Source organism: Chelmon rostratus, chromosome 5 (genome assembly GCF_017976325.1).
Source record: "Chelmon rostratus isolate fCheRos1 chromosome 5, fCheRos1.pri, whole genome shotgun sequence".
Taxonomy (NCBI): domain Eukaryota; kingdom Metazoa; phylum Chordata; class Actinopteri; order Chaetodontiformes; family Chaetodontidae; genus Chelmon; species Chelmon rostratus.
In genome coordinates, this window is record NC_055662.1 from 5,756,629 (window position 1) to 5,778,588 (window position 21,960).

At 41.1% G+C, this 21,960-nt stretch overlaps 3 protein-coding genes across 3 annotated transcripts; 2 read left to right on the plus strand and 1 right to left on the minus strand.

Annotated features, from left to right (window-relative positions):
* Window positions 1-30: 30 nt before the first annotated feature.
* On the minus strand, window positions 31-5,325 carry anapc7 (anaphase promoting complex subunit 7). Its single transcript, XM_041937314.1, has 11 exons — window positions 5,144-5,325; window positions 4,117-4,303; window positions 3,609-3,728; window positions 3,243-3,354; window positions 2,883-3,036; window positions 2,635-2,777; window positions 2,285-2,402; window positions 1,949-2,145; window positions 1,623-1,847; window positions 1,286-1,436; window positions 31-1,166 (listed from the first exon to the last, which is right to left on the minus strand). Exons 1-11 carry the CDS (start codon window positions 5,242-5,244, stop codon window positions 977-979), a joined length of 1,698 nt encoding a protein of 565 aa, XP_041793248.1. The 5' UTR covers window positions 5,245-5,325; the 3' UTR covers window positions 31-976.
* Window positions 5,326-6,769: 1,444 nt separating this feature from the next.
* On the plus strand, window positions 6,770-12,262 carry LOC121606518 (ubiquitin-conjugating enzyme E2 G1-like). The gene is made up of 6 exons (XM_041936873.1): window positions 6,770-6,917; window positions 9,366-9,468; window positions 9,570-9,667; window positions 9,833-10,011; window positions 10,116-10,223; window positions 10,317-12,262. The coding sequence occupies exons 1-5, from the start codon at window positions 6,875-6,877 to the stop codon at window positions 10,200-10,202; spliced, it is 510 nt and encodes a 169-aa protein (XP_041792807.1). The 5' UTR covers window positions 6,770-6,874; the 3' UTR covers window positions 10,203-10,223; window positions 10,317-12,262.
* A 2,602-nt stretch (window positions 12,263-14,864) lies between these two features.
* Window positions 14,865-20,748, plus strand: rad9b (RAD9 checkpoint clamp component B). The gene is made up of 11 exons (XM_041937939.1): window positions 14,865-14,898; window positions 15,220-15,290; window positions 15,549-15,686; window positions 15,898-16,012; window positions 16,263-16,362; window positions 16,504-16,610; window positions 16,822-16,928; window positions 17,903-17,967; window positions 18,256-18,378; window positions 19,781-20,003; window positions 20,611-20,748. The coding sequence occupies exons 1-11, from the start codon at window positions 14,865-14,867 to the stop codon at window positions 20,746-20,748; spliced, it is 1,221 nt and encodes a 406-aa protein (XP_041793873.1).
* Window positions 20,749-21,960: the final 1,212 nt, after the last annotated feature.

The following is a 21,960-nucleotide window of genomic DNA, read 5'->3' on the forward strand; positions in this document are numbered from 1 at the left end:
CACTGGAGAAACTAGACTCCTACATTCATGTCACGAGTTTTTAAATCATTTTATTATACACTTTCAAAATATGTACAAAATACTATAAACATTTGTCTTGAAATGGTTAAGTAATACTTCCCAACTAAAGAATGAGTCAATCATAGGGTTATTTTGATACAGAAAGGCAGACTCAGTAACAACACACACATATGATAATCATGTACGTTACATGACACATTCTCATGTTAAAATTAAGATGATACATTTTAAAAAGCAGCAGAAATATGGTACATAATGACCTTTTCACAGACCCTCTGTTTTCCTGTTGGAGATACAAAGTCGAGGAAAATTCCCAACCTTTATAATACACATCGCTGCCTTCACCTTGCCCTTTCTGCGGTAAATGGCCGAGTCAGTCAGGCTCAAACAGCACAATGTAAAATCTCTACCAGTCCCCCCCGTCACACACGTGAAGGAGATCTCCAGCTGTTTTGGGCCTGAACAAAATTTCCCCATCGCACCAGTTGCTTCAGTCTACATTTCCCAGTAAACATTTCACTTGGAAGCAACTTGTTGTCAAAAAGGATCCAAAGCAGGCCTTTTTAATACACCGACACTCACTTTGTAATGAATGTGATTAACTTTAAGTTCCACTTTGCATTACCTGGAACAGTGATGCATTAATTCAGGCAGCCACACACTGCGAGCAAAGATGAAACAAAGAAATGCTGAATAAATAGCCAAAGAGACATGACTTTGTTTTTACAAACACTGAGCAATCAATGCATTGAACAATATGTCTTGCTTTTCTCTACGGTTGAGTGTCTACTAGTAAGGCTGTATTGGACAGCAAACAACATTTGGCTCCACAGTGACGTGGCTGATCTGGTTGACAGAATGATGGGAAAATATCATCAGAGACCACCTTGTCCTGTCCGACAGGCTGCAGTGTGTTAGAAGGTGGAGCTGACTGTGTACCCTTCAGTGGCCGGGGTCACTGCATACCAAACCACTGTTCCTGATCGGCCCATTGTGCTGCTTCACTGTCACTGCCCTCAAGATCTCCATCCTCTCCGCTGCCTTCCATGTCGTCGCCGTCCAGCTCCACCGTGGCATCTGTGGGACTCTCCTCCTTCTCCATCTTCTGCATACCTTCTAAAGACTTCTGGTCATTGGGATCCAGGCTTAGGAGAGGAAACCAAAAAAAAAAGTTAGGCTTGTGCTGTCTGTCCCCATCATAAAATATATACTTTGATAGCAACATGTTCACTAAGATTAGAGGTAAAGCTAAAACTCTGATTACCTTAGTGCTATGCTGTACTGATCCATGGCTTCTTGGTAATCATTGATAGCCACTAGAAAATCTCCCAGCATTCTGTGCAGGACACAATCACTCTGATTGGCCAGGGCGTTACGAAGGAGAGCGATCCCTTCTTCATGTTTCTGTTCCCGGCCTTCACAAGACAACAAGACAGTTTTGTTTCCATCTCTACATCCATATTCATTTTCTTTACGTAACTGAAGAGATTTTAATTTCTGGCAACCATGTCACTGCATCAGCTGCCAAGCTCATTTGTTAAAAGCAAAAACATGTGCATGCTGTGATCATTCTGAAGGCTCTATCTAACAGTGGTACGTACTGAGCAGTTCAGCCTTTTTGACCACGGCCTTGGTGTAGTCAGGTCTCTGTGCCAGTGCTCTATCCAGCAGGGTCTTGGCTTTCTCCTGAGTCACAGGGTCTTCGAGGCACACTGTGGCAAGGATGGTCAGAGTCTGTGCATTGGCCCCCAGAGTCTTATAGATGTTGTTGGCCATTCCCATAGCCTCTCGAATCCCATTGGATGCCAGGTAACAGTCGATCAGACCTGTGAAGGGAGAGTTACTAACGCTTAAAAGCAGAACAGAAACGCTCCGCATCTTAAAAGATAGAGACCATATAACGATAGAATAAAAAAGCCAAACGTGCCTTCATAGCAGTCGAGTCGGCAGGGTGCCAGGCGCATGGCCTCTCTGAAATGGATGATGGCCTCTTGAACGCGACCCATGTTTCTCAGTGCTGCCCCCTTCAGGAGGAGAGCCTGCACACTGTTGCTGTTCAGCTGGATGGCCTTGGCTCCCAGGTAGAGGGCTCTGGAGTAACGCTTGCTGTAAAAGCTGTGACAACTGAATGACAGAAATAAATGCAAAGATTACAAAAACTTCACAGGACAGGGAAATTTCATGCAAACAAGAACTGCTAGGTGCAGTCTACCTGACATGACTCATGCAAAGGCATAATGAGGCTGCCTGCTTAGAGACTCACCCAGAGATCACCCAGGGTTCTGCATGCTGGTCTGAGATATTAAATAATCGTCCTCCGAGGACTTCAACATCCTCCAAGTGTCCTTCACGGGCCATCAGGTATCCATAAACATCCATTCCTGCAAGTGCAGACAACAGATCTGATATTTCACCCGGACAGCAAAAAGTGCCATGTTTCCATGACTCGTTTATGATGGCTTAGACCAGTGTGTGGCTGGTGCAAGGCCCCAGACCTCACAGCACAGATAATGACTGTCAGTCAGGCCATGAAGAAAAAAAATGGTCTGACCAACAAAATAAATGTTAACAATTTGTGACAATCAATCAATAAAAACTCCTTTCATCCTGCACCTTTGATGAGATAAGGATCCAGCATCTGGGCTTGCTCAAATTTGAGGATGGCGTTCTTGGTGTCACCTGCCCTGAAGTACACATCTGCCAGGCTCACCAGGAGGTCCACATTGTCCCGCAACAGAGACTTCTTCTCAAGAGAGCTGAGACAAGGGACGGACAGAGGCACATCAAATAAAAATAGGCTTCACGTTAACGGGAACGGTAATATGTCGTCACTTTGTACAAAGCACTGCTGCCCTGCTCACCAAATAGTGTTGATGGCTCTATAATTGTCCCCTGCATGTATGAAGGCATACGCTTTGACCCAAACAGAGAGCCATTCCAGGTTGGGGATACTCTGGATCACGTCCATAGTCATGGACGCCACCTCGGCTCCTCTGACCGATAAAGAGAGAAGACCTAGAGGAAAAAAGCAGAGTGTTTTTCAAGAGTGCTTTTCACTAATAGGTCCATACTTTAAAGCAAGAGATTCACAAAGTCCAAGCAGAACATTTGTGAGCATGTGTATGTGTGTGCACGTATATAAGAGCCAATATACACAAGGCACAAGTGTCTCAGCAGGCTAAACGTTTGATGGATGAAGGTGTCTCTGTGACCATGCATACCAATGATTGCATCTAAGGCGAGGGGACACTGTCTGAGGACCTCTTTGTAGCTCGTCACTGCTGAGCGCTCCTGGCCAGCTTTCCTGTACAGGTTAGCTAGCATCATGTTGATCTGAGGCGAGAAACAACAATAAATATCCATCTTATCACAATTGTTATAAAAGGTAATGGACTCAAAAATGTGCAGAATTTATGCAAAAAAAAGACAAGTAGTCATCTTTTTCCTTTTAGACAGTCAACGCTGACAAAGACAACTGACTGAGATAAAGACGTGGCTACACATCATTATCCTGCCTGTACAATAAAAAGGCACATGGAGCATGAAGAGAAAAGCTGATTACAATAACTATGGGAGTAGCAGCCTACCTTTGGAGTCCTCTGTCTGGATGGAATCCCATCAAGCACTGCAATGGCATCTTTATCCAGTTTCAAAATGGTGTAGCATTCAGCTATCTTGTACTTCACCTCGATTTCTGATGGCAAACTCTGAAAGGCAACATTCACTAAAATTGTAACCAGTTATGGCAGCTGACCAAGTCGGAGGATTTTGTCAAAAATGGTGGCGACACAATGACATTAACAAACATTGGAAGAAAAATGTCTCATCTTTTAAACCATGTTCTATCCTTCGTCCAAAATTTCTGGTTTATATGTACACTGTAAAGGCACGTAAAGCAGTGTCCCACGTTGAGCAGATTTTTGTGTGCCTCAAAGTGCAAAATACAGCACGATACTATCATCACAACAGACAATGAACACTAACATTTCAGCAATTGTTGGGTCATCTTGCAGTGTGTAGGAAATCTGCTGGGACAGACATCTGTGTTATGTCTTTGATCGAAAATTTACAAGTGCATAGTCTTTATTAACATACCTGAGCCTGTATGTTAGACGCCGCGCCACCAGTAGAAGTACGAACTTTAGATGTTTTGCTGAGCACCTTCTTCTGCTGCAACGCCATACTGTATTTGCAGGCAGCATTACGATATTCTTTATCATGGAAGATGGCATCGGCATGGTAAACCAACAACTGGTACTTCTGGGCCGGGGAGAACAGCTCTCTAGAATCAAAACAAGATACAAATAATACAGTAATTAAAATTAGAGTAGACACAACATAGAAAATATGTTTCTCTGTTGCAGTGTGTTAGTTGAAATGCTAATAGCACAAAGACTTACTGGTCTCATTGAGTAAGAGAGAATACAGAAAAGCGAAACAGAATAAAAACTGTAGAAAATAAAGTTCATAAAAACATATATAGCAATATATCTATGTATAAAGAAGAATACTCCCAACATGAAATCAAAACAACAAAAACAATGTGAATGTCAGCTGATCTAAAGTACAGAAGTGTACTAAGTAATGCAAGGAGTCTGTACTTAAGTAAGAGTAGAGGCATCCTGGTTCTGCTGTCTCCTGCTTTAAAGAGTTAATGTTGGGCTACAAAAGGACAAAAACACTGTACACTAACTTTGACTGTGGCCACTGGTTCTAAACCAAGCACACTATGTTGTAGAGATTATGAAGGGGGGGGGATTCAACATCAATAGTCGCTGAAGGATTGAATTCACAATACTTCACGCTAACAGCTAATAGCAAGCATCAGGAATCGTAGGAGACTGTACAAGACTATTTCCTGGGAAAGTACCTCCACCATGTCCTGCACCATAACACAAATGTTAATCTTTTCAACGTAACTGCTTGAGATATGTACAGACGAGTGCAAACTCGTCTGCTTGCATTAATTTAGAAGCCCGAGATGCTTTACGATTACAATTATTCGTATTATCTGTTGATCAGTTCGATTTGGGCTACCGCTGTCACGGGCTAACAACATAACCCACCGAGGTAGAACAACACTCTTCTGGAAATAGACGGATCCTGTTCTGACAATACTTACGGATTGTTATTACTCATCGTCAACAACAAACTGCTCAGTATCCGAACATTAGAGTGTAGGCCAGCGGCAGCCATATCCCGTACATGATCTATTACATTCATTTTCGTTTAAGTTGAGGGCTTGTTTAGGTTTCCGTCTCAAGTTAAAAGTTTGGGCTTGTAAACAGCTAATGCTAACTAGCTTCTAATGTATTAAAAATGGCGCCGGACAACCTTCCTTCCGCATATTGCTGCGTTTAAGTACTCTACGCAGGCTCGTGCTTTCCATCACCGTAGTTAAAATATGGAAAGTATGATATGCTATATAATAAATCTACGACTTTGGCTAATTTAGGTTTAATCAACTTTATTTTACGTAATAAACAAATGGAGAAAATGCAAAGGGTAAAAATTAGCCTTTAACAGATAAGTAAAACTTGTAGTTCGAAAGTTTGTCCGATGACTGTGAACGCATCTTGTGTATTTGCCGTAGCAGTATTTTTTATTCAGTAAATTAATGGGACGCCAATGCGCTTCACTTTCACCGCAACAACTGTTAATTTGTAGTTACTTCATAACTTTGCTAAACTACGCAGTAGCCATTTGCATTACGAAAATGCATGACATAAATGTTATCAGAAAGATTTGCAACTGCAACCTTTATTTTTTTCACGAGGTTCAATTCTAATAAATAAATCTTAATAAAGCCATAAATCTTTCCTTAATTACACACACACATACACAAACACACACACACGACTATACTACATGACTGACTACAGTAATACAGTCTGTTATAGTACCTGTCTATTTTTCTTCTGGCTTAAGAATTGATACCCTAAATCATCAAATTTAGCCAAAAAACATAACTACAGTCACAAAGACATTTCTGCACTTCTAAAATAGATCAATTCAAATCAAGTTCATTGTCCCATACACAATCATACACAGTACACAGTCTTTGGCGCCATCTCCAATTCAAATCTGAAAGATAGGATTATGAAGAAAAATGAAACAGTGAAACAATTTCGTCAGTAATTAGTTTTGGAAAAATGAAAAAAGCCATTGGTTCAGTACCCGAATGGCCTAAGGTTTTATTTTAATTAATAATGCAATAGATTTTTTTTTTACTATTTTATTGTTATTATTATTATGTTTTTTTTTTTTTTTTACCATTTTACAAACTCACAGAAGACGTTTTAGGAGGAACTGGTCTGCTCACCTCTGCATGAATAAGACCAGACATTTCTACGGACCAAATCACAGTATCCACAATAAAACACGACGAAGTAAACAACAACCAGTCAGCTGATCACCTCTCCTCGGGCAAGACACTGAACCGCAAATGCCCCCGTTACCATTTTCCATTCATGTCAGATGATCCCTTTGCTGAGACTTAAAGCATACAGTATTTTGATGTTCCAGTTGGAACCACACGTTCCTCTGTGAATTGACTTTTAATGGTATTAGATATCAATCAGGAATCAATCAATCAGTTAGAATGATTGGAAAGAACCTTTCCTGTTTAGTGCCTGTTGATTTCTCAAGAAACGCTGCTGTAAACACAAATAAACACACAGTCCAACTGCAGACGCACATGCGCACAGCTAAAGCCAGCAGCTGAACCTTGTGTCAAAACACAGAGGGAAATCAGCAGTAGGCAGCGCAAGATCTCACACCGATTTCAGCTTTAGCTCTTTTTTTTCGGAAAGCATTTGTCACACAACGTGTTTTTCATTTACGTCCGCGTACCATGACCGAACAATCAGCATTACTTCTTCGAAAACAACTGGCAGGTAATATGAATACAAAACTGTAAGCAAATATAGGCGACATAAAAGCTACCTATCTAGCGGCTACCGTTAGCTTTTTTTTAGCTACGCAAAGCTGTGTTTACGCCATAGGAGTAAGCTCAGAAAGCTAACCAAGCAACATAATGGGTTCCTTTATCAAAGCGCTCCGGGATGTGGCTAAGCTGCTTTGATTAGTGGAAATAAAAATACATATATAAGAAGTATACGTGTCTCACATAACATGAACGTTGTATGGGAAACAACACTGAATCGCAGCAGCAGCCTTGCTAGCGGGCTAGCGAGTTCGACATTAGTTAACGTTAGCTGACGGAACAAAGGAATAATCAATCCAGGGACTCATCTGCCTCGATGACTTTGATAATGATAGCTTTACACATTCTAAGCCTCTCACAGACGAATATGCTTCCATATCTGTAGCAACTCGACTGAATTTCTAAACTCACCACCTAGCTGTATAAGATAATATCTAACGTAACGTTTCTGGTGTCAGATCTGGCTCAGATTGTAGCGCTGCTCGGTTAGCGGTTTTTTAGCGAGGAAACGCATCCCCGCGTGAAAGCGCTGCACGATCAAACTCTTATTGTTCTCCTGTTGGCCTGTTTACAGAATAATCAGCACTATCTGTAATGTAGAGGCGGCAGTTGCGTGTATTTTCTTATAAACGCCGGACACACGGACCCGGACACTGACAGCGCAGCACCGCTGTGGTACAGTGTGGTCTGCAGCTGACTGACAGCCTCCTGAGTCGGCAACATAAATGAATGGGCCGTTTTTGAAACTGATACACATTTTTCATCTCGTATCACTTGATTTTTGACGCCACTCAAAGTGACACATTAAGAGATTTTTGACTCAACACGTTGGACTGAATGTTAGACTAATTTTGTGTTTATACTGTTGGTAGGAGGTCATGAATCTGTGATGCAGCCTTCAAGATTAGGTAAAAGATACCTGAGCTGTGTGTATCACAGTATTTATGAGGGTCAACATCCCAGACAATGTATGGACTTTATCTCCACACTGATATTTCAGTATTTTTCCAGCTGTACACTGTAGCCAGTGTGACCCACTTTGATAAAGTTAGACCTGCTGTGATAATGTGCGGTAGCTTGACATCAGGATTCAGTTTTTTCCCCATTGGTGCTGAAGGCGCAGCAACCATCCACCACTGCATCCATCATCCCGGGCTATGACTGATTTACCATATTGTACTGATTGTACAGTATGCTAATTTTGGTTTCTCCGTGCGTGGGGATGGATGTGAATCACTGCCTTCACAGTGGTCGATTCAATTCAGTTCCTCAAGTTGGTGATTCAGTTCAGCTGTGATTATTTTATTTTTGGAAGCCACGATTTGATTGAGTGAACAGTAGCCAAACTGTAGAGTTACTGAGTGATGTCGAAATAATGTGAAACTATGACTTGTTCTCCTGACAAATATACAGAATGATGTTTTTATTCTTAAAAGAAGAGACACAAAATAATGTTTCTATCATAATATATGTGACACACACTGAAAACTGAATATCTCCTATACTGATTAAACAAAAGTTGGATTATAGGAATACTTTAAACAAATTAGTCAATGTCAGTGCATCATTTCACATACCTTCTTATAATTAAAACTCTGTTATTCTAGCCAGAATCTCATATGGGTTAATTCAACACTTCATACTTATTCATTCTGGACAGCAGCTGTTAACCTACTTTGTACCATTTATTTGTTGTCAATTCAGACTCAACATTTCCTGCTGCAGCTTTGCAGTAGAATTTGTGTCAGCATCACGCGGCTTATCTTATATTTACCTGTACCTTCCATCATACTTCACCGTCAGTGACTCAACACAGAGTCATTACGGCTGCACCTCATTGTCCTCTCAGTGTTTACTGGGCACCACTTCTTGCAGCAGCTAGGCTTTTCCCTAGTGTTGTGCTGTTGTGGCCTATTTTAAAACCAGTTGAAATCCCACTTCATGCCTCAACATTTTGTTTTAAACCTTTCTTTGCCGTATAAAAAGTTCTCACGCTTTGTCATGTAAAGGTTTTAAGTTGAGTTTTGGTTCCAAAGCATTGGCCTGACATTCACCAAATCCGGGGTTGCTGTGCGGTAGTAGAATACTATATGTTACTATACCTTACACCCCCTGTAATATGGCTGTAATGGAGTATTGTGTGTGCTAATTTGTCAGATTGGACCAGTTGTCCTATCAAATTATTATCTACCACCACTTGAATCACTGCCCCTCCTATTTCTGTCCTGTGAATGACATTTGCCAATGTAACAACAAGCAGCTTTGACTTCTCCAAAACAGTAGCCAGCCAGTAATCTTAACCTGACTGCTCACACCTCAGACCTGTCACTGTCGTGAAATTGGTGTATTTCATTTCCAGTTCGTTGTACTAAAAAATAATGTGTGCCTCTCTTTCCAGAGCTCAACAAGAACCCCGTGGAGGGCTTTTCAGCTGGTCTGATAGATGATGACGACATATATAAATGGGAAGTTGTGATCATTGGTCCACAAGATACCCTTTTGTAAGTAAGAAAATATTTGGATAAGAATGTCTAGAAATATAGAGATTGCTATTTAAATTCCTAATTTCTCATTTGCCCTTGCTGTGTTCCTTGTCTTGCAGTGAAGGAGGGTTTTTCAAAGCATACCTAACCTTTCCCTATGATTATCCACTACGGCCTCCAAAGATGAAGTTCATCACTGAAATCTGGCACCCAAATGGTAAACACATTAGCAGACTCCTTGATCTTTACACACTTCACATCTTGATTGCCATCACTTGGTCTGGACAAATAACTGAAATTGCGTAATCTGGCCTTTGAGTTCAATTGTAGCGCCATCACATTATGTTGGCTGCAGTTACAGTCATGCTCTCATTCTCTACAGTTGCGAAGAATGGGGATGTTTGCATCTCAATTCTGCACGAGCCAGGAGAAGATAAGTTTGGTTATGAAAAGCCTGAGGAGCGCTGGCTTCCGATCCACACGGTAGAGACAATCATGATTAGCGTTATCTCCATGCTGGCAGATCCCAACAGCGACTCACCAGCTAATGTGGACGCTGCTGTGAGTTACCCTGCTTATCCCGTTCCCCCGACACTGGAAATCCATGTTCATTCATGTTATCTGTGTGGTTTGAGTAAACTGAGGCTGTGATGTTCCTCCCACAGAAAGAGTGGAGGGAGGACCCTAACGGTGAATTCAAGAGGAAGGTGGCTCGCTGTGTAAGAAAAAGTCAAGAAATGGCATTTGATTAGGAGTCAAGTGTAAATTCCAGGGTAAGTAAATTGAATTGTTTCAAGTAATAGTCACATGTGAAACCGTGCTGCTGGAGGAAATAGTAATTCTGATTTTTTTTGTGTCTGTTTCAGTTAGAGGAAATGCCTTGAGAGGGAAAATTTCTGCAAAAGGCTTTTGCACCCCTTGTTTTGCCAGTCAAAGGAATTGGTTGGCTTCAACCACGTTTCTGTGAACGGTTGTCATTTTCCGCAAGATGAGCCAATTTGAGAACCCTACCAGCGAAATTAACCTGTTTCCTACCTGGAATTGTATATTTAATGTTATTTATTTTGAAAAATTAATGATGTAAGATAATGTCACTACTGTAAATTAACTTGCTTTTTTATCTGCTGCTGAACAGTTTCTACTTTATACCAGGTTTCTTATGCAATTTAGTGGTCAAGATTGTGTAAAACAAAACGAAAAACCCGTTACCATTAGGTCATCACTTGTCCTCCCTACTGAATACTTACCCCCAGATTAATGTCGGCCCAACAAATCTCTGTCAGTAGATGTGATTATTTTCAACACTGTCATCGAATCACCGTTGCCTTTGTTGGCTTCACCTCCTCACAGTGTGCTTGTTGTTTAGAGGGTCAGGTTGCAAACTTTTAGAGGCGCTTATAAAGAGTTTTCGTACAGTCTATTTTTCTGAGAAATGGCCTCCTGTTAGCATTTTCTTGTGCTGCTGTAAGAGGTATAAAACCATGACTCTCAAACCTGCATGATCCCCTCAAACAGCTCTGTTATGTATTGTTGCTAGCTGTTGATGTAAATGGAATGGCTTACTCAGAGATTTGAGAGTCACTGTTTTATAATATATTGACTCATACAAGCATAGCAAATGGTAATACATGGTTTGTGCCAACTTCTCAGGATCAAACTTCATGTAGAGTGTTGATTAGCAATCGGCAAAATGAACCTAATATTCCTCAACACGTGGCCCTCTCGGTCGCCGAAGAGATCTATTAATTATCACGTAGTCTTTTCATACCGTTATCGTAACTCATGGATAACCAAATACAGTCTGTGAAAAAGCCTAAGCTGTGATTATTCCGCGTGTGTGCTGGTTATCTGGTGTCTGAGCTTACCTCAATTTGACAGGCTCGTAAATTTGCCGAGGATTATGGGTGTTTGAGTTCTTGATCGATTAACATGGGTAATTCTAGGGGCTCCATAGTAGAATTAGGCTAGTCGTTCTTACTTCGTTTGTTGTGGCACGTTTGGCTTTTGATCAGTGTGTGGGTAAATGATGATGTGTATGTCACATTCACTCACGGGTTTAGACTCAGAGGACTTTGGGAAGCTTGCTGATTAATGCTCTTTAATTCTCTCAACATCTTGAGTTGTGATCAGTGCATACTTAGATAATATTTATCACCTTTACTTAATCACTGAATTTGGGTTGTAATTCTTGATAGAGACTTGAAGTTAACTCACCACTTAGTAAAGTATGAATACGTGGTTCTGATGGGAAATGAACACAATCCTGCATCTAGGTTTCATTTTGAAAGAATATACACAGTCGTGTTTGGGTGGAGTCTGGAAACCATCGGCTTTTGCTCACTCTCACCGATGGTGTTGCTGACAATTAAGCCATGATGACATCTGTTTTGAATTATGTTGTACTTGACTGATCTGTGACTGACATTGAAAAAATAGCTTACCATCTTTTGGCGCATGCAATCAGGTTTAAAGAAGGTGGGTATGTTTAAATATGATACCATTGTTAGTACATTCTGGGTGAATGTGATGTGTACAGTTAGTAGATTTCTGTAGACTTGATGATCACATAACTGCTGTTGACATTACCTTTTTAAGTCAGAATTTTCTAACCTACCATGACCTCCTCTGACCGGTGTTCACTGTATTTGCACAGATTCGGTGCGTTTGAAATGTCATTAAGCAATACGCCCTGAAAATGGTGTGTCCAGGTAATCCACCCTAACGCCATTATTTCTTTTAGGTTTTTTGTTTTTCCATTTTGTGTCAATGCAATGTATATTGGACATGATGCTCAATAAAGTGTGTAAACAGAGCGGCTTGTAATTTTGTTTGTGTTTTACATTTTAGATGAGAACACACTCTGGGTTCAAGTATATTAGACCTCTGCTCTGTAATTGGAACCCTGGGAATAGTGTCAGATTTCAGGGCTGGCTTCATTTCACACTAATAGGCTCTGCTGGCTGCAACACATACAGAGCTGATAAAGATGTCAGCAACATCCCTGACAATATCCACAGGAAATATTGGGTTTGTAACTAACAATGAGAAAGCGGGTGACATTTGTTGAGCAGCTGAAAAAAGAAAACCTGTTAAAAAATGGAAGTGGTCACATCATGATGAGGTAAGACTTCAGTGAGTATTCACACCTTTAACGGATGATTTATTTCTTCTCAAAACTGTAATTCTTGATTTTTAGGTCTGCAGAATGTAACAAGAGGTGCACAGGTGGTGAGTCAAATATTCCTTTAAATGCTAACAGATGTGAATAAACCTGTTTTTATTACTGAATTACAAAATAGATAACCTGAATGCAAACAGTATCTAAAACAGAATCATGTGTGCTCGCTGTCTTCGGTCTCAGTGTCTGCTGAGGTAATTTCTAGTGATGGAAAAAGTATTCAGATTTTATGTAAGAAAAAAAAAATCCAACAGAATAAAGTAAAAGCCCTGCATGAGTATCATCAGTATCAAAAGTAAAAGTAATTGTTTTTCCGATTGATTACAGATCAGAGCAGATTGACTGACTGTCGTAGCTGGTCAATTATTATTAACTATTTTTAACTACTTTATATACTGTTGGGTACAGAAGTAGTAACTAGTAACAAAGTGGTAACTTTTTCTGTTAAATAAATGTGAAGTCAAAAATACAAAATTTGCTTCTGAAATGTCAAGCAGACGTATAAAGTAGTTTAAACTCAGAAAGTACAAGTAAAGAATAAAACTGTACTTAAGTAGAGTATATCACAGACACATAAAGCTCAGGTGGACAGCCAAGAAACTTAATTTCAAAACAGATAATATAAATTTATATAGACATCGCAATTGTCAAAAATAAGGCATTGCTTGTTACACTCTGCATTTGGCAGGCTTTGAATGTCTACCTAGTCAGCAAGTGAGGGAGATGTACAGAGGAACACACATAAATGTGTCTGCAGGTGGCCAGCACATGAAGATGATCCACATTCCCAAATCCATGATGACTGCACCCTTCTTACAGGTAACCACCTAACGCTGGAACACACACTCAAGTTAGCTTTCTGTCAAGAGCTCTAAGCTGCTGTGAGCTAATATTCCTCACGTGTAACAAGGTTACTGCCATTCTACCTTTTCTAATAATCACATCAGTTCTTGTATCTGTCTCAGCATCCGGCCCTTTCAGCTGGGCAGAGACGTTACCTCTGCAGTATAGCAAACATTTACAGCACAGAGCACATGAGGCAGCAGATGAAGCAGCACTACCTCAATGTGCTGCACACATGCGTTCAATCAGGTGCGTGTCCACATGTCTCAGTCATGAACTTCCATCATGAACTACCTTCCATCTCATGCTGTGTGTGTTTTGCATCTCCAAGGTCAGAACCCCACCTGCAGAAGAAGGTATGGGGATTATCAGCAAAGAGATAATAGCAGGTTCGCAAAGGATGCAGGGAAGGATGTGGCAAGGGCGAGGCCACGAGGACAGAGGAAAAGCCACAGCAGCAGCAGCACAGCTAATTCTGATGTCATACTTCCAAAAATAGTCAACAGATGATAGATACAATGGCAAATGATTTAACTATTAAAGGCCTTAAGGACCTTAGAGTGAGTGTTCATGGTGATCTTTGAATCAGCTCCTGTTATATCACACAAATTTTCAAATATGACTAAAAATTGTGTGCAGCGAGTTTGACACAGATATTACAAGCACTTCTACTACTACTACTACCACTGCAGTTATACTACACATCATAATTGTTCTGTTAGTTGAATGTCCAGTTGTAATATTTGTCCTAAAATGCATTTGTATAAATATACAAGTGACCATGTACAATTACAAATATTATGTTGAATATTCTGTTGTCCCTGAGTTCTAGCAGTTAGAAAACATATATAAGCAATTAACCCTAGCAACATGATTCTTAGTGTTAATTTGTACCTGACAATGTAGCGTGATTATGTCCTGAGTGTTAACAACATTAATGTGCTATTTTTTATTATTGCTCTCTGTATACTGTTTTTTTGTGTGACTATGTAATATCTGTCCTGGAACTACAGATGAAAAATAGCCTCATGACTTGCTCTGGTGGCTTAACATCACTGTTACTTAATGTGCACTTTCCCTGTTAAATAAAACTTTAAATAAAGACCTTATGATAATTAAAATAGTTTTGGGGCCATTTTCTTCGAGTGAATAAATCTAACTAATCATGACTAAATCTTACATTTTGCTGGGTAGGACCACCTTCAAGCCAACCAATGTCAGTCTTACTGTATTTATTTATTTGTTTAGCTAAGATGATTAGCATGTATCAGACAGGAGAATTAGTCCGCACGCGCTGCTTGAACGTGTCCCGTGATGAGCTCGTGGTGCTGTTGTGGGATCCACTTTGATGTCGTGGGAGCTCGTGTGTTGGACCGACCTGTCACCAGCAAATATGAACTGTCTTCTTGAAAGAAATTGTGTAAAAGGTAGTGGTGAATAACTAGTGAAATATGAATTTGCTGTAAAGAAAATATTAATTGTAAAACTGTAACCTGCGTATAAGTTGTAGCAGCTCGCAGAAGCTTTTAAAACATTAATTTATGATGAAAGTCGACGCTAGCTTAACTTGGCTTCCAACTAGCTAGCTAAGTTAGCCACTATAGATGTGACGTTATCTGTTTTTCAGGCACAGCCTGAACAGCTGAGCTCTTTACATTGAAAGAAAAGGCTGTCTTAGCTACAGTAAGACATGTAAACATTAGTATGCTGCTAACCTTGAACTCTTCTGGCACCTTGTTGTGTTGCAGCGTTTGGAAAGGCCATCCATGCCCTGTCCCGGATTGGAGATGACCTGTGGTTGGACCCCATGGTCAAAGGGGTGAGCAGCGCCAACTAAAATTAAAAGGCTCGCTGAAGTACCACATATTGTTCAACCAACAGGAATTCTGGCTCTTAGTGTGACATTGCTTGCCCCCATTCATCTCTTTTTATTTCATTAATTAAATGGATTTAACTTTTATTTTATTAATTAAATGGATTTACTGTAACTTTACATGAGTCCTCTATATGAGACCTGACCTCATTCCTTACTTGCAAAGGCAGCAGCATGTTGACTGGATCTCTCCTTGTCTTAAAGCTGGCACTGAGAGCAGTGAGTTCTGCTCGATCTGCATACGCCTGCTTCCTCTTCTCGCCGCTGTTCTTCCAGCATTACAGCCTGGGATCAGTGTCTGAGCAGAGCGGTGAAACAATCAAATGCAAAATTGTCATGAAGGTACATCCAGGCATGTTGGTTACTCACCTGTACAAAGCTCAAAGTGACGTCACAGCCCACTGCACAGGACAAATACTCAATTTTTCAGAATATAGGAGACAGTAGTGGAGTACTAAAACCAGAACTGAACTAAGGCATACGCGACATGATCATGTTGTCCCTTTAAGACTTTTAGACAGTTTTGTCTAAAATATGTCTATTTGTTTTTAAGTCTATTCTACCTCTTTTCCGGTGTTTGACTTCCATTGAGCGTAATGTGGAACGATGTCAGATATCAGTCGGCACATCCGATGACCAAGTGATGATCCAGTTTTTCTGCAGGCATGGTAGGAAAGTTGCATGTTCTACTATAAGCAAGCTGCAGGCATGGGAAGGGTCCAGGATTTTTGAGACATGTCCTGTTTGATTTTGAATAAATAGCTTTTTTCTAATCATTTTTATCTGAACCTTTTTTACTTGGCCCATTTTCTTTCACTGTGTTCAAAACGACCTCTGTCAACTCTGCAGACGCTGCATTGCATTTTGGTAACACTTGGTGGCACTGTGCTCCAAATATCCTGTCTGCTTTTGTGACAGGCATCACTAAAACCCATAACCTGCGTTTCGAGGAAAGTGAGGCTCTGCAGGCAGTGTTTGCCTCACACCTCTGTCCCAATGTGCTGAAGGCTCCTGCCAGGTTAGCAGCTCACTATTCTGTTATCAAGTTAGAAGCTTAACTCTCCGTTAAAGCCATCATCCATCAGTAGCACTGCACTGACATAAGGCTCTGTGCACAATGCTTAGGTCGATTGTGCGTGGGTTTGCTCTCTCTCTGCAGGCTTCTTGCTGACATGGTGATGCATTTCCCAGTGTCCCAGGAGGAAATCACTCTGTCTATGACTCCTCTGAGAGTCAGTCTGAGAAATTACTATGAGGAAGGAAATGGTGAGCTAACATTACACTATGGTCTACGCTAAGAGCACGACAATACTCAAGTGGCAGATATCATAAACTGTTGAAAGGTCACTGTTGCACCAGCTTAGAGATTGAACGTAACCTGATAATGCAAATACATCATATTTAATTCAACCACATTAAAACAAACACTAAAAATGGCGTGCAGACACTATTTGACCTTTATGTGCTTCTATCACAGATCACATGAGGATGATGCACACTGAGATGTCCTTACACCCAGACGAGTTTGACTACTTTCAGGTCGGAGTGGACTCGGACATAACCTTCTGTCTCAAGGAGTTGAGGGTAACATGGTTATTTTTGGAGGCCCCCTTTATCCTGTCACACGAGAATATTATGTGTGTGTGTATCTTTGTGTGTGTGTATGCAGAGGGTATGTGTGTGTGAGACTGGTTCACCAGGAGCAGTTCATGTCTAAGAGGTCATATTTCTGGTCCTGTAATCTGGATACCCGAGCGTCCTAATGCGTCTGCACACGGCTCTCTGCATCTTTTCCATGTGAACTTTGCCCTCAGTGCTGTGACCCATCATTATAGCTAAGATAGTGTGACCTGAGTGACGCATATTGAACCACTCCATGGAAAAAGTAATTGAAGTTACGAGTTGCAGAAAGTATAGGCTACACACTGCATCCTTCATCACAAAATGTGCAAATTTGAAGCCAAGTAGGAATGTGTTTGTATTTAAGGGGTGATTCATCTAAGTCCATCATAAACTATTTTAGGTTTGAGTCACAGCAAAACATTGGAACTTAGAAAGCTATAATGCAATTTCCAGAATAGCGTGCTCTGTAATCCAAAGTAGTTTGTTACAGTGTCTGAATGAACACACCCCAATTCAAATTACTTTCTTCTGTCTTGACTTAAGAAAACAAAGCAAAAGCACTTGGTTGGCTATTTGTTGATTTTGATGACAGTCCTTGTGTTAGTCCAGTTAATGAGACTTGACTTGCATTAACACCCTCAACTCTTGTCCCTAATGTCTTGGAATGTGTGTTGGACACCCTGCTGTGATGCTCCTCATTAGCCAGCCTAGTCCTCTTGTTCCTGTCGGTTTTGGAAAATCGGGTTTGGATGGATTAGAAGCCAGGCTTTAAGTTTTAGTCAGCCTCAATTTACTCAAGCATTGATATTTTTCTTTTGCCTGAAAGAAGCCGTCATCAACATGCATGTGCTGCTCTCAAAATGATCAGCTCATAGTCATGACATGGGTGCACATAAGCATAGCTCAGTTTTTGACAGTTTCTTTTGTTTTTCCAGGGTTTACTGTCCTTTGCAGAGTCACATTGCCTTCCAGTGTCGGTCCACTTCGGTGCTGCAGGAAAGTAAGTCTCTTTGCCATCATGATTAGTTTGAACAGCAATCATATCTCAAGTTACAAGGACCAACGTCAGTCTCAACGCTGCTGTACCACAGGCACTGACACAAGACAACCTCAAAATTCAGTCAGCTATTTTGTCTGTGGCTGGTGCATCTGATTATGTTACCAGCCATTTTACCAAGTGCCCAGTTTGGGCACGTTTTTCTGTTGGCTTTTTCAAAAGAAGAGATAATGTAATTGTATTTCTGTCACTGTCAGATATTGATCAGTGTGTCCTTGATGTGGTTTGCAGGCCTGTGTGTTTCTCTGTGGAGCACATGGTCCTGGAGGCCACTGTGGTGCTGGCTACACTCACTGACTCTGAAAGCAGGGGCCCCTCTCAGCCTGCAGAAGCCCTGGCCCCTACTACACCCAGGTAACAAACTCTCGTACTCTCAGCACAGCTCCACAGATAAGGGTAAGGTGTATTCTCTTGTTATTTTGACCCAGCAGCATCCTTGTCACAGCTGAAGCCTTTGTAGGCCCAGTTTCTCAGATCTACTGTGACAGTGTAACCAAGAGGATAATTGAATCTTCCCACGGGGTTCTACCTGAGCTTCTCTCTTGGCTCTCAGTCAAGGCAGTTTGCCCTCATTGGCTGTTTTTAGCTTCCTAAGAGGGCGTAGTGTTACAGCAGCCAGCCTTGTGTCTGTAACAGAGATAAATAGGGCAAGCTCAGGACATGTGGGGTTACGTTAGAAGCCTGTCAGTGTGACAGTCTGTAATCCCCTCATCTCCGCTATGCTAGTCTGCTTGGCTGTTCTGCCAGTGTCTCTGTCCTGTTCTCTCTCTCTGGTGGACTCTGGGTGGATCTTGTCGAGCAGTCCCAGCAGTACTATTGAACATCTGGTTCTTTTGTAACTCGGTTTGCTCGTGTGCACTGCAGGGAGTCTGCAGAGACATGGCTGACCTGATGAGCAGGAAGGTCTTCAGTGCTTCTGTTCCCACTGCCCTGGAATACAACTACAACCTGCACTCCTTCACTGTCTTTTCTGCTTTGACATGAAACATTCTGGCTGTTTGTGAACATATTCAGTATATTTTTGATATCCGTGCCATACTCGCAAGAAAACGTGCTTGCCTGCTGCTTAGGGAAGTAGAACTGAAGTAGCCTTAGGTTGTCTGGAGACTTTTAAAACCAGCTTGCTCTCTTTACTTCTTCCTGCAGTGTTCCTCTTTATACGTCTGGTCTGTTTTCTTCTCGGAAGTTGATGACATGTAGTGTGGTTACATGCACAGTTGTTTTGTTGTCATACCACACTTAAGGCCACTGCAAGAACCGGTGGTTGAATATATTTGTAAAGATGAATAAACATAACGCTCTAAATATTTTCATGAACATTCTAATGCTCTGTTTTTATGTGAAGTGCTGGAAAAAAGCACAGTTTTATTTTTGAGGGCAACACAGACACAAGGTTAGTAAATAGACATATATTCCTCATATGTTCCTCAGCAACAACACGTTTCATGTCTCCTCTTTTCTGTGCCTCTTGTTTTGCCACTTCATGACATTTCCACTGTCTCCATCGGACTTGATAATAGCACTGAGGACTGAGTGATAGTCCACATGCTCAGGAGTCAGATTTCACTGAGACATACTGTGACTTCATTGTGGATTTTTAGTTTGCTGCTATCGAACATAGCACCGTACACAACAATTATACTGCACACAGTGTCACAACTATTTTTGACAGCTCAGAAACTGATCATTATCTCCGGATAAAGAAAAAGCCACCACCAGCTTGCCACAGAGATGAGTGTGTTGTGTGTGTTTCCAGGTGTGCAGATGCTGCTGTTCTACCTGTGGGTTCATGTGAGGCAGACAGCAGAGAGCCTCAGGGTGTTCCTGCAGTGATGGAGCTGATAGCATCCAGCCAGGGCAGCCCTATCACCAACGCGCCTGCTTCAGTGCTGCTTCTGCCTGAGACTGATGACTGTAATGCACTCGGTGAATCTTATGAGGCCTGTGCCAGTGCCACCGTGACTCCTGCTTCCTCCATGGTAACAAGAGATTCCTGTTGATTTTTAATTTTTGCTGGGAACTCTGTATGGCCTCTGCTTGTTTCCTGCAGCTTGCAGGCGTTACAGTGCCGAAGTGTCCCAAATGCTTTACTTTGACCTGTACTGGAAGTATGCCCAGAGTGCCATAATGACTCACCCTGTGTGACTGAAGAAGATAAGCAAGGTGACACTGGATGTGAGAGATTGAGAGATTTGCATGTTCTGTGCCGTTATCATGAATCAAACTATTTTATTGGACTCACAGTCAGATTAGACTTGTTTCCTATCTTACAGCTCTTCTGGCCCACACCTGCTTTTGTTCCTCCATGTTAAATGCTTAGTCTGGGTGTAGTCTAGTCTTTTAATTTTTTTGACCCCTCAAGGTGAATATCATCTTGTCAGACCAGTTTTTAGAGATCAAAGCAGCACTCATATTTTTCTTTTATCGCATTGAGGATTTGATTTTAAAACACATTTACCTTGTTTTCCTAAGCAAAAGAAAATCCAAAAGTAATAAATAATATAAATATAAGAGCAACTCGACTCTGAAGCACTAAACTCTTGTTTAATTACACTGTTTGCTGTCATGTGTTCTCTTTCCCTGTAGATCTGCTCCCTCTTGTTCAGGGCCTTGTCCTCAGAGCAGGACAACGATGGTTGTGCCACCACAATACCTGTTCTGGCATGTTGCAGTGATGAAGAGGAGAGTCTGCAGGAAGATAATACAGGAAGTCCTTGCCTCTAAAAACAGAGCTGTTACACACATCTTATTTCTTAGCTTGACGTTTTGTGAAACTGCCAAAAGTAGGTTACAACCTTCAGAACTGTAGCCTGAATGATAAGATCTAAATTAATTTGTATTTAATGTAGTTTGCATTTTAAGTAGTTTTTAAGAATGTTGTTTATAGCCAAAATGTTGCTTTGCTTGCTAAAATGTTTTAATAAGTTGTCACACAATGTTCAGTTGGAAATTCAAGAGAATGTATTTATATTAATTATTTATCAAAGAATATATCAATTTATTTTGCCAATTTCAGTATATGAAATATGTTTGTCATAACATGTAGGGAAAACAGACCTGTCTGTGAAAACATTACCTCAGCTTGAAGATGCCACACCTGTCTGCAGACGGAACTCTGTGGCTGACGTCTGAGGAATGTGGGAGACACACAACTTGTACACAATGTTCTTAAGCATTATCTTTTTCTTTCCTGCACCACAGCCTGGGTTCAGTGAGGTAAACACACTGGATGCTAAATGAGACAATGCCTTGATGGGAAAATACAGGGCTGGAGGCACCAGTGAAGACAACACCTGAGCAATGTATTGTTCAACACTCAAGCATGCAAGTTTATGCACATATCACACGTCAAACACAACAGGATAATAAATACTATACTCTTTATTTAAATATTGTACAGATTTGAAAATGTTTTTTACAGAGCTTAGATCTGCATTGAACTGTACACTCAAAATATATATATAGACACATGCTCTGGTTGTAACAAAGTGTGTGGAAGAGGAAGAAGAGAGACGACGGGGAAGAGTGTCAGGGCAGGTATGAGTCAGGAACCACAAAGCGAACAGTGGCAATACCATCTGACAGGCAGAATTGCTTTGTAATATTGTTAAGGCTGCTTCGATTGTCCTCATTACTACAACACTTAAAACTCACATTTTGACCATTCAGTGCTCTGTCTAAATCTGCTCCTCTTCCATGCCCATCAGCCCCATTTCAAAAGACACCTGACACTGCAGTCTTCCAGTGTGGACTGGTCAGATTAAGTAGGGAAACGGGACTGTTAGATCATGCAGATTGTAAACAGTGATCTGAAGATCCTCAGGGAGGATTTTCTTCGTGTGCGATGGCTTTATCACTATTCCTAAGCTCCTGACTGAGAGCAGGGAAGCAGATTTCAGGAGAAAAAAGGTTGAACATACTGTAGGTGAAAGGACC